The sequence below is a fragment of the Dromiciops gliroides genome, chromosome 4, assembly GCF_019393635.1.
Source record: "Dromiciops gliroides isolate mDroGli1 chromosome 4, mDroGli1.pri, whole genome shotgun sequence".
In the NCBI taxonomy this organism is placed as follows: domain Eukaryota; kingdom Metazoa; phylum Chordata; class Mammalia; order Microbiotheria; family Microbiotheriidae; genus Dromiciops; species Dromiciops gliroides.
In genome coordinates this window covers 271822514-271835771 of record NC_057864.1, presented here as the reverse complement: position 1 = coordinate 271835771, position 13258 = coordinate 271822514, and the positions used below count along the sequence as shown (strand labels likewise).

The window sequence follows — 13258 nt, the reverse complement described above, 5'->3', positions numbered from 1 at the left end:
GTCACTTAACCTTCATTGCCCCACCAAGAAAAAGAAAAAGAAAAAAGAATTCCTGAATTACAAGCACTGAAGTGTATGTGCTGTCTTACTCTTAGATGTGAGGTAATTGTAAAACAGCATCACATGTCTTCCACGTGCCAGGTCATGGAGGTAAAAATGCAACTGGGGGCGCAGCTAGGTGGTGCAGTGGATAGAGCACTGGTCCTGGAGTCAGGAGGACCTGAGTTCAAATCCAGCCTCAGACGCTTGACACTTACTAGCTGTGTGACCCCGGGCAAGTCACTTAACCCCAATTGTCTCACCAAAAATAATAATAACAATTTAAAAATAAAAAATAAATGCATGCACCATCATTTTTTTAAAAAATGCAACTGGGACAGCATCTGCTTTCAAGAAGCTTACATTCTCTTAATTATTCTCCTCTGGGACTAAGGAGCTTAGATTTCTGGAGGGTGGAGTGGGGGAATTTTCAGATTGGTAGATACAATACATATACAAAATTACCTTAGGAGGCACCATCAAGTGGGGGAATTAGGAAAACCTCTCTTGAAGGGATTGTACCTTAGGTGACTCATGACTGTTTAGGAGTCAAGGTGAGAAAGAACATTACAGATATGTTGGGGGGGAGGTCAGCCTTTGCAAAGGCACAAAAGTAGGAAACAGTAATTTACTTTGGCTAGAAGGGAGAGGGTATGAGGTATGTATATTTTCAAGAAGAAAATATAATTTTTCACCTCCCAGAATGTCAGAAAATCATAAATGCTAATATTTTAAATGGAAAGCTTTGAGTGTATGTGTTTACACATACACACCTATAAATCAGATGACATTCTTTTGTAGCTTCTTAAGGGAAGTGATATTGTATATTGTAAAACAGGAAAATCATTGGAACATTTGATGCTATGCATATTTAATAGGCCATTGGCCAGTCAAATCTATCTGTGTTCTCTGAACTCTCCAGGACGTACAGGGATATTAATAGCATCCCATTAATACTTGCACACAAGCTCTTTTAGACCAAGCTGACAGACCATCCTTTTTATTGCACGTTTTGAAAGGTATCATGATAGTATTGAACAGCAGTTGCTTGGGAAGCTCACTCCTCTAAAATGACTTGTTGGTTTTCTGGCCTTCCCTTTTGGTGGTCTGAAAATAGCTACAGCAACTTTAGGAAATTCAGGTTTTAAAGTATTCAAAGGATTTGACATACGATGCATTTCTTACATACATCACTACTACTTTGCTGAGGCAGAAATACATATGTGCCAAGTATATAGGATTCAGCACAGTTCTCCTTGTTATTCCTACTCCTTGAAAGGCAGATGATTCAGGCCACTCCCATCCTTTCTGTCTGCAAAGACTGCATGACTATGACTTGCATGTGTTGTAGAAGAATTCTTGTTCCAGTACCGGTGGGCCCTGGTGGCCTGTAAAGTCCTTTTCTCAATTCTTTGATTATTGGATTTCATAGGAACATAGATCTGGAGGTTGAAGGGGCCTTAAGATTACCTATTCCAACTCCATCCTTTTATAGAAAAGGAATTTAACCCCACAGAAGGATAGACCCTTGTCGAGGGTCACACAGGTAGAGGAATAGTGGCACAGCTTGGGTTATAACTCAGGTCCTCCAACTCAAATCCATTGCTCTTTAACCTCTGGCATTTGGGGTTTTTTAAGTGTTTTGGAATATGTATTTTTTATGCTTACTGACTGACTCTTAGGAAGAAACAGGATACAGAAAAGCTTTAAAGGTCAGGGGCTGGCAGTAAGTCTAGTTAAGCCTCTTCAGAGGTACTGTGGTCCTGTGGGGAAAGTACTGGATTTGAAGTCAGGGGACTGGGTTTGGATTCTGACTATTATTCAGTCAGTATGACCATGGGCCAGTCACTCAACCTCTCTGGGCCTCAGATGACACTTTTAAACGAAGGTGTCAGACCAGATGGTGTCTAAGGGCCCTTCTAGTTCTAAATCTATGGTGGTTCTTGTCCCTTACAGGACCAACCCATGTCCTTGATCTTCAGTCCTTCCTTTACCTTGAGAGTCTTAGCTTTTTTTAAGATTATTCTGTGTGATGAATGAGGTTGGGGTTCCTCCCCACCCCCAATTTCTTTATTAAGAGATTTTCTTTTTACAGAAAAGTAGGAAGGATAAGTGCAAAATGAAATGAGTTCATTGAGCTCCTGAATTTGGGTAAGGAGAATAGGTTCTTTCTATCGGGAAGAGGAGGGTCAGAAAATACATATATTTCACAGTTTTAGATCTGATGCCTATCTTCTTACTACATTTCCAATCTTCTTAGACCTTATTTCCTTCCAAGTACACTCCAGTCCAGTGACACTGACCTCCTGAGTGTTCCACAAACAAGACACTCCATCTGTCCACTCTGGGCATTTTCTGTTGTTGTCCGCCCAGGCCTAGGTTCTCTCCCTCCTCAGCCTCACCTGTTGATTCCTTGGCTTCCTTTAAGTCCCAACTAAAGTCCCATCTTTTACAATCCCTCTTAATTCTGGTGCTTTCTCTCTATTAATTATTTCCTACTTATCCTGTATATAGCTTACTTTGCATATATTTGTTTGCATGTTGTCTCCCCCACTAGATTGTAAGCTCCTTGAGAGCAGGCCTCTTTTGCCTCTTTTTGTATCCTTGGTGCTTAGCACAGTGCATGACATATAGTAGGCATCTAATAAATGTTTATTGACATCAATATTTTGAGAGATATTCAAGAGCATCTCCAAACTCAATCACTTACCTATATTCCTTTGAAAGATGAGAGAAAATAGGTAGATAGGATCCTTCTCATTCACTTTCTTGTCCATGTTATTTTGAAAGACAAGAAAAAATAGGTAGACAAAGTCTCTCTTGTTTTTTGTTTTTGTTTTTTGCAGAGGAATGTATTTAACAATAACTGTAGTAATCCTTCAGATCCTCAATAGGGAAGGAGGCCCTAGAGAGAACTTTTCACAAACTCAGCAAACTTGGAGGCCCTCAAATGAAAAGATCCAAGTATCACAACAGATAGGTACCTCTGCTTGACTTTAATTATGTATCAAAATGCCACACATACCTGATTCAGGTTGGGCTTAGAAGACTTGTTTCTCCATGCATGGGTCTAAAGGCTTCTGAGACATACAAAACCAGGCCTCATGACTTAGCTGAAATCACTTTCAATTATGACTCAAAGGAGGTCCCAGTAATAGAAAACAAACACTCCATTGGGCCACTGGTGCAAAAGGATATTAATGGGCATTCTTGTATGCCTTGCACAAGTAACAGTTGTAATTCAAAACCTCCCACTCTGCCTGGACTTATTCTTTAGTGATGCCACCCACGTTAGTTTGCTTTAGAAGAAAATTTATATCAGTAATTTGATATGACTGATAAGCAGCCCCAAACAAGATTTCTATTAAAGATATTGGCCACTGGGGGCAGCTAGGTGGCACAGTGGATAGAGCACCAGCCCTGGAGTCAGGAGTACCTGAGTTCAAATCTGGCCTCAGACACTTAACACTTACTAGCTGTGTGACCCTGGGCAAGTCACAACCACAATTGCCTCACTTTAAAAAAAAAAAAAAGGTATTGGCCACTGATACTTCTGCTGGTGTTGGGCAGCTTAGGTAAAGGTGTGTGCAAAGTAAGTAGTAAAGGGCATGCTGAGGCCAACTCTGGAGCTGTCCAGAGGACAAGGATCTGAGTTTCAAGGTTACCTTGAGATCAAGGAGTCAAGTAACTGAGTTACCTTGCCTGTCCTTTATTGTCTTTGTTTTTTATTTACAAATCACTTCCCCTTCTTGGTTTCCTCATCTGTAAAATGGGAGTGAGTGAGGTTCGACTAGCTAAGAACCCTTCTAACTCTACTTCTGTGAGTCACAGAAAAGAACAATACCTGACAGTTTGTCAGCTCTGTATTCGTGTCACCACATTTCTACTTTTCACTTGTGGTTCTTTTTAGGAGCTCCTGCCTTGTCATCCTTACGTACATCCCTGAAACATAGAGGCCACAAACACATGCAATCCTTGGTAGCAGTGATGATGGGGCTGAAAGACTTTGTCCTACGATATTTTTTCCCCTCAGTCACTCTGAGTTCTTAAAATGACCTTTACTTCCTAAGGGTTTTGAGTTGGGTTATTTTTTGTTTGGTTGGTTGGGGTTTTTTTGGTAGCAATCCAAGTTCTGTGTATTTTTTTAAGTGCCTGTAGCTCTCAAGCTTGAAAAATCCATTTGGTTTGTCCAGATGCCAAGCAAAGAATCTTAAGACAGAATGAATACTCGAATACCCAATGACTTCATTTGTGGAGAAATGAAATGTTAGCTTTAAAATGCCCAGATCTCACTGTAGCAGATGTTGGAACAGCAAGGTTCAATTCCATTCCTCAAACTGGTCACAAGCCAGCTGTTGTCACGGGTGTAATACTTGTCCTCTAAACACCAGGATGCACCAGACCATCGCTGGCGATTTAATTTGACACATGGAAGAGATGTGTGCCAGGTTTAATTATAGGCTCATCACATCCACCTAGTACCAATTAAAACAGGCTTTACTGTAACAAAATTGGTACCTATTGACACATAGATGAAAAAAATCTTGGTTCATTGAAAGGAACAGAGTAAATAACAATTGCTGGGCTTATTTATTTATTTGTTCACTTAATTATTTTTGGAATAAGTTCTGCAACCTTGGGAAACAACACAGATATAATGGGGTAGCTGTTCTAACATGCTTTGGGAGCACAAGTGCTTTAGCCCTCCTCCTGAAAAACTAAGGCTGTAGAATCCGCCCACATTTTCTGTGTGGTCAGAGGGGTTCTTAGGAAGGTAAGATATGATGCCAGATAGGAATGGTGAAATATGAATCCAGACCACCCACCTTGAAAGGGGATGCTATGTTTATTCCCTGTAAAGAAACTGAAAGACGGTCTGAATTTGGACCATCTCATTGTTTTTGAGGACTCTTAGTATCTAAAGGCCTTTCTTTTACTTCCATAATCCTCTCAACTCTGCCATTGTTGTTGTGGTAGTGATTCTTGTTCAGTTGTGTCCAACTCTTCCTGGCCCCCCCCCCCCCCCCCCCCCCCCCGTGGGCATACTGTCCATGGGGTTTTCTTGACAAAGATATTGGAGTGGTTTGTCATTACCTTTTCCGGTAGATTTAGGCAAACTGAAGTTAAGTGACTTGCTGGAATCACACAGCTAGCTAGGAAGTGTCTGAGGCAGGATTTGAACTCAGGATTTCTTGACTTCAAGCCCACTATGTCACCTACCTGCCTGTTCAACTCTGCCTCCTCCCTAGCTTAATCCAGCTAAGACTTGAACACCTGTGCAACATTCAGAAAAACCCCCAAAAACCCTGCCTGCCCTTAAATAGTTTACATTCTACAACGTGTATACAGATAAGTAAAATCTAGGTAATCTAAGAAAGGCAAGTTCATAGTGATTAGGACAGCCTTCTTATCAGAGATTATCCCTCCACCCTTCCCTGGAAAAGAAACTAAGACTTCTACCTGGTAGAGATACTTGACCTTGGGCAAATGTCTTAAACTCCTCTGAACCTCAGTTTCTGCATATGTTAAAAATGGAGTTGAACTAGATGACCCCCAAAGGCCTTTTTTCCAGCAATAGATGGGATAGGGATGTAGATGTATGTATACTGATATCTGCCATTAAGTACTTCATGATTCACACTCTCTGGAGTTGAAAACAAACATTACAAATGAGAAAGCAATTACTGTGTTGAAGCTACAAGTCATGTGTCTTAGTGGCAACTTCCCTAACTTGTTTGCCCAATGATCTAGACTGGTTTCCACACACTTCCCACATAGTATGTTTTCTCTACTGACAAAGGAGTGATGACATGAGGCCCTTGGGCTGCCTCACAGAAAATAGGAGTTTTTCTTTGGAGGAAATTCATAGTGCCTAGAGTCATTCAGAAGGGTAGGTCAAGTATAAATGTTAAGCAATGGTGTTGCTATAGTATTTAAACTAATATTGTAGTTTGCAGGCTCTGTTGCATTTAAAAAAAAAAATAGGGGGAAAGGCAGCTAAGTGGCACAGTGGATAAAGCACCGGCCCTGGATTCAGGAGGACCTGAGTTCAAATCCAGCCTCAGACACTTGACACTTACTACACTTACTAGCTGTGTGACCCTGGGCAAGTCACTTAACCCTCATTGCCCAGCAAAAAAAAAAAAGAAAAGAAAGAAAGGGGAAAAAAGGGTCCTTTGTCTCTATTCAGTGAATAACAGTGCCTCTCCTCCTCTCCAGGATCTCTTGTGTGGCTTGACCATCAATTTCACATCCACCATTTTCTTTCAGCCCCTAAAGATATAGTTTATCTGGGCCAGATGGTTAGAATTCATCAAGGACAGCTAGGTGTTTTCTTACTAGCTCTTTATTCTTAGGGTAGTAGGGTGGTATTCCTATCTGGTTTAACCTGTTTTGTTTCTTCTGAATATGAGATACCCATCCAAAGCCATAAATTTTCAGTAAGACCTATGAGGTAAAATATATGTTCATGCATTGGGATATTCAGGTCTTCTTGCATAAAGTGAGCCTAGCCATTTTGAAGCTTTTAGAATTGATTACCAGTTCAATTTTTTATTATTATGCCCCAGCCTTTTTATTTTTATATTGTTAATTCTTTTTGATTGGATTTACAAGACAACAAGCAAGCACATTCTTACTTGTTTTGTTTTGTTTTGTTTTGGTGGGGCAATTGGGGTTAAGTGACTTGCCCAGGGTCACACAGCTAGTAAGTGTTAAGTATCTGAGCTCGGATTTGAAGTCAGGTCCTCCTGAATCCAGGGCCGGTGCTCTATCCACTGCGCTACCTAGCTGCCCCAAGCAAGCACATTCTTACCAGCCTTTGTTAGACTGCCTGTCATCCCTTATTTTCAGCTGTTTTACAGAGATCAATAGTCCCAGTCTCTTTACTTCCCAAAGCTGTATCTTTTGCTTTCTACGGGCAGCAGAGAGGAGAACATGGGCCCCTTTGGTTTTGAATTTCTGGCCCAGGACCCTGTAAGCTCTTTCTAGCAGTATCACCAGAAATTAGGAATCGTCATCTGTTTTGACAAGCCTTGGAGAGTTTCCTGTTTACATCTTGGATTACATGCACTAGGAAGAAAAGAGGCCTTGCTATTGTTGTTTTCAGGTCCAAAAACAAAGGCTTCAGTCACCCCTAATGAGAACTCTCCTCTTCTGCCTCTAACGTCGGATTGACATCTCTCCCCGATAGCTCCTTGTGGCTTACCTTGGAGAATAAAGGACTGTCCCCCTAAGAACATCCACCTCAGGGGCGGCTAGGTGGCGCAGTGGATAAAGCACCGGCCCTGGATTCAGGAGTACCTGAGTTCAAATCCGGCCTCAGACACTTGACACTTACTAGCTGTGTGACCCTGGGCAAGTCACTTAACCCCCATTGCCCCGCAAAAAAAAAAAAAAAAAAAAAGAACATCCACCTCCCACTTTGGGAAGAGCTCCCGTGTTTGTTTTTTGCCTTCCTCCATCAAAGAGCATCCTTCCACTCTCCAACTTGCCTTTTTTTTTCCTTTTGAAGTCAGACTGAGGTATTGTATCTTGTTTCTAGTAAAACTGATTTACAATGTAAGCAAACTTTCCAAATCCTATTTCACATAGTTTTGTAATTCTTGTTGTTATCATTGAGTCTTTTCACTTGTGTCCAAATCTTTGTGACCCCATTTGGGGTTTTCTTGGCAAAGATACTGGAGTAGTTAGGAAACTAAGGCAAACAGGGTTCGGTGACTTGCCCAGGGTCACACGGCTAGTAAATGTCTGAAGCTAGATTTGACCTTAGGAAAATGAGTCTTCCTGATTCCTGTGCCATCTAACTACCTAGTGTTATACTCAGTGTTTTGCATACCATAAACACTATATAAATGCTAGCTGTCATTACTACTACCACTACCACTACCACTACCACTACCACTACCACGAGAATATTATTGCTGACATCTAGTCCAACTCTTATTTTATAATAGAGGAAACTGAGACCTGGAGAATTAGGTCATGAATTTATGTCTTCTTATTCTGGGTTCTGTATTCCTCCTGATGTACCATAATGCCTCTTAAAAATAATAATAATCGGGGGCAGCTAGGTGGCGCAGTGGATAGAGCACCGGCCCTGGAGTCAGGAGTACCTGAGTTCAAATCTGGCCTCAGACATTTAACACTTACTAGCTATATGACCCTGGGCAAGTCACTTAACTCCAATTGCCTCACTAAAAAAAAAAAAAAATTAAAAAAAAAATAATCTTTGGATGTACAACCGTGTTATTAATTCTAGCTACTCCTTGACAGCATAGATGCCAAACTGGAGGGAGATCAGAGAGCAAAAATCGGCTACCCGGTGGCCTCTGGAAATTTTAAGTTCTAAAACAACTTGGGTTCAAGTGCCATCTTTGACATCTGCTAGCCGTATGACCCTTGGCACATCCCTTAACCTCTCATTGCCCATGTCACCTCCAAGGTTCTAAGCCACAGAACAAGCTGCATTAGTAAAGGGTATTTCATTAAGGGGGAACTCTCCCTACCTTAATGAAATCACAAATATAGACCACTGTGCACCTACTGGGTGAAAGGCCTGTCAGGGGAGATACAAAAGGGAATGAGATTTTTTTCTTTCCCTGGTCTTTTTTGATCCCTCTTTTTTTTTTTTTTAAAGTGAGGCAGTTGGGGTTAAGTGACTTGCCCAGGGTCACACAGCTAGTAAGTGTCAAGTGTCTGAGGCCAGATTTGAACTCAGGTCCTCCTGAATCCAGGGCCGGTGCTCTATCCACTGTGCCACCTAGCTGCCCTTCTTGATCCCTCTTAATACCAGTTCCTGCCTTCTGTTGGCGATCTCCAATTTATCCTGTAAATATCTTTTTGTACATAGTTGTTTTCATATTGCACCCCACCCCCCTTTTAGACTGTCAGCTCCTAAAGAGTAAGGACTGTCTTTGCATTATTGCTAGTACAAGTAGCAGGTGCTTAATAAATACTAGTTAACTGTTGACTGGTAGGGATTAAAATTGGCAAAAATAAACCCCACCCGTAATATAAAATAAAATATGATGGGGTCAGGCTCTGTTGTAAGTGGGATGCATGTTCTGGAATTCCACATTCCCCCATGTCGGGGTATAGTTTTTAGGAACTCTGGAGTGTAGGGTCCTTGGTGAGCCTCAGTTTCATCATCTATGAAATAGGAATAATAAGATCTCCAGCACCTGCTTCACAGGGTTGTTGTAATGTCAGTTGAGATCGTGTTTTTAAAATGTTTGCAAATCTTAAAGCATTTATATAAAAAGTGTCAGCTATGAATATTATTACTCATGAACTGATGCACTCTTTGTCTTTCTTTTTAGTTAGTAACAGGAGTATGGGAAGGAGAATACAATTTCTTCTGTCAGGACACTCGCAGTGGAGGAGAAGCAGATATGAAGGTAATGTATCGGTTTTTGGTTACTCTTTTTAACCTTTTAATGCTTCAAAACTCCAGATCTCATCAGCTGGAGGCCTTTTAAGGGTCCATCCCCATCTATCCCACTTTACCTTCCCCCAGCCTCCAGGCTAGTGAGATTACCTTGATTTACATTACAAATATCCTGTGCATATTTTTTTTTTAATGAACTTAACATACTGCCTCCCTAGCTGTTAGCACTTGTTGTTCACCCAGTTTTTTTCAGTGATATCCCAACTCTCTGACCTCATTTGGAGTTTTCTTGGCAAAGATACTCGAGTGGTTTGCCATTTCCTTCTCCAGTTCATTTTACAGATGAGGAAACTGAGGCAAAGAGGGTTAAGTGACTAGCCCAGGGTCACACTAGTGTCTGAGGCCAGATTTGAACTGGAGTCTTCCTGACACTCTACCCACTTAGCCACCTGGCCGCCCTGTAAGCACTTACTAAATGCTTTTTGACTAAATTGACATTGAATAGGGGTGATTAATGCTTGGTGAGTGAATGATGCCAAGATTCCAATAGACTATACAGGGTTCCTTGAGTCTAGGTAAGGACTGGTTCACTTCTGGGTTTTGTTTTGTTTAGTTTTTTTATCTCGAGGCCTAGCACTGTGCTTGGCACAGAATGGTTATTTAATAAATATTGGCTGATAGATTGATTTCCCTGTTAATTTGTTTTTCCTATCAGATAGAGAGCTGACCTTACAGTCAAGACTACTGGTTGTGAGATCCTTGGCAAGTCCCTAAACTCTTTAATGCCCTGGGCAACTCTCTAAGACTCTAAATCATGGATCAGCCTACATTAACCAAGGGATTTTCTTCCCCAAGAATTAATTCCCTACATTGGTAAAATCACAAGTGCCAGATTATTTATTTATTTTTGCAGGGCAGTGGGGGTTAAGTGACTTGCCCAGGGTCACACAGCTAGTAAGTGTCAAGTGTCTGAGGGCGGATTTGAACTCAGATACTCCTGAATCCAGGGCCGGTGCTCTATCCACTGTGCCACCTAGCTGCCCTACAAGTGCAGATTATTGAGCACCAACTGCATAAAAACACACAGGGGCAGATGATCCAGTGCCTTACCTCAAGGAGCTTATAATCGTTTAGTAAGGATAAGATAGGTGGAAATAGCCTTATATATAATATAAGATAGGATGTGATGAGCCCATAAATGTCTGAAGAGGTGGCATTTGAACTGAATTTGGGTTTTATTTTATTTTATATTTTTATATTTTTTTCTCTCTGTAGAGAGGGTCAGCTCCTAGAAGACAGGAGGGACTGTTTCATTTTTTTTTTCCCCATTGGCCTAGTACAGTGTCTGGTACATAGTAGGCACTTAATAAATGCCTATTGATTGAAGGAGGAGTTAGGCTAGCACAGCTTGAGGTGAGGAGCAGGAGACATTCAAAACAGAAATCTGTTAGAAAGTTAAGTTGGAATAAAACTGTGGGAGGCCTCAAATGCTAGTCAAAAGAGTTTGGACTTTATTTGGTAGTCACTGGGGTGCATCCCTTCCCCTCTTAAACATTCTGAGCTCAGACTCAGCAGTCAGTGCCTTTGTTCTCTGATGCCTCATTCTTCTAAGTCTTCAAATGGAGTATCAGGCCTCCTTTTTTCTCTTATCCTACAGAAGAGCAATCCTATTCAACCTCTGCTTGACTACTCTGAGGGACAGAAAACTCACTACCATATAAGGCCACACAATGTACTTTAGGGATTGCTCAGATAATTTGATCCTTTTTTGTTGTTTGCTCATCTACTGAGCCCACATCTGTTTCTTTTTGATAATTTGATCCTTTTTTGTTGTTTGCTCATCTACTGAGAGCACATCTGTTTCTTCCTTCCTTCCTTCCTTCCTTCCTTCCTTCCTTCCTTCCTTCCTTCCTTCCTTCCTTCCTTCCTTCCTTCCTTCCTTCCTTCCTTCCTTCCTTCCTTCCTTTCTTCCTTTCTTCCTTCCTTTCTTTCTTTCTTTCTTCCTTCCTTTCTTTCTTTCTTTCTTCCTTCCTTTCTTTCTTTCTTTCTTTCTTTCTTTCTTTCTTTCTTTCTTTCTTTCTTTCTTTCTTTCTTTCTTTCTTTCTTTCTTTCTTTCTTTCTTTCTTTCTTTCTTTCTTTCTTTCTTTCTTTCTTTCTTTCTTTCTTTCTTTCTTCCTTTCTTTCTTTCTTTCTTTCGGGGCAGTGTGGGTTAAATGACTTGCCCGGGGTCACACAGCTAGTAAGCATCAAGTATCTGAGGTTGGATTTGAACTCGGGACCTCCTGAATCCAGGATCAGTGCTTTATCCATTGTGCCACCTAGCTGTCCAACATGTTTCTTTATAACCTCTTCCTGTTGGTCCTCAGCCCGCCCCCTAGAGCCACATAGAGAAGTCTAGTTCTAATTCCTGTTACATACAGTCACTTTTTCTCAGCTATTTGAAGATTGTGTTCATATTTTATCCAATCGGTCCCTAAATCTTTTGTTCTTCAGGTTTACTTCCCAGTTTCTTTCAAGGGCTCCCATGACATCTTGGTCATTTTCTTCCAGACATACTCAGATTCATTAATATAGCCAGCTGAGTATGGTAGTTCTAAATGTTGCAGTCTTTGGACCCCTTTCTAATCTTAAATTATCGAGAATCCCCAAAAGCTATTGTTTATGTTGATTAGATCAATATTTTACAATATTGGAAATTGAAACATAATTCTTAACATGTACTTTTTAAATTTAAAAATAATAGTTGGGGAGCAAGTAGATAAAGCACCAGCCCTGGTTTCAGGAGGACCTGAGTTTAAATCTGGCCTCAGACACTTGACACTTAAACCCTCATTACCACCCTGCAAAAAAATAAAATAAAATAAAACAGCATTTTTAAATGAAAAATAACTATTTCCCAAAACAAAGAAAAAGTAATGAGAAGAATATCATTATTTTACATATTTTTGCAAATTTCTTTAATGCCTGGAATAATAGAAAACAGCTGGATTCTCATCAGTTTTTGTGTTTAGCCCATCACAATAGTTTTGGTTGAAGTATATGAGGACAATCCAGCCTCCTACAGACACATAGTTGGAAAAGGGAGAAATATAATGCTAGTCAAATAATCTTAATATTATTATGAAAATAATTTTGACTATGTAGACTTCCTGAAAGGGTCTCAGCAATCCCTCCCAGGAGTCTGCAGACTACACTTTGAGAACCATGGTGTAGTAGAAAGAGCACCAGGAGGGGCAGCTAGGTGGTGCAGTGGATAGAGCACCAGCCCTGGATTCAGGAGGACCTGAGTTCTCTTTTTTTTTCTGCATAGATTTTTTTTTTAGGGTAGTTTTCAACATTTATTTTCATAAGGGTTAGAGTTCCAAATTTTTCTCCCTCCCATCCTCCCTTTCCTCCCCCCTACACAAGATCGAAATCAGGTTATATATGTACAATCCACAAGTGTTCTTTTTATCAGTTCTTTCTATAGGGGTGCATAGTAAATTTCCTCATTAGTTCCTTGGGATTGTCTTGGATCATTGCACTGCTGAGAGTAGTTAAGTCATTCACAATTGCTCATTGAACAATACTGCTGTCACTACTCACAATTAGTGACATTAGTCTTTCCAGGTTCTTCTGGGATCATCCTGTTTGTCATTTCCTATAGCACAAGACCATTCCACTACAATCATATAACACAGCTTTTTCCATCATTCCTCAATTGATGGACATTCCCTAGATTCTCAATTCTTAGCCTCCACCAAGAGTTGCTATAAATATTTTTTGTACAATTTTTCCCCTTTTTCTCTTTTTCATGATTACTATTGTTAACTGTTTCCCTTCCATCCTATT

General features: G+C 40.6%; 1 protein-coding gene across 1 annotated transcript in view; it reads left to right on the top strand.

Moving 5' to 3' along the window:
* Positions 1 to 13258, top strand: part of ELOVL5 (ELOVL fatty acid elongase 5) — a 91449-nt gene that overhangs the window by 66155 nt on the left and 12036 nt on the right. Inside the window, exon 4 of the mRNA XM_044005391.1 lies at positions 9360 to 9437. Coding sequence (XP_043861326.1) covers positions 9360 to 9437 — 78 coding nt within the window. The remainder of the gene's footprint in view (positions 1 to 9359; positions 9438 to 13258) is intronic.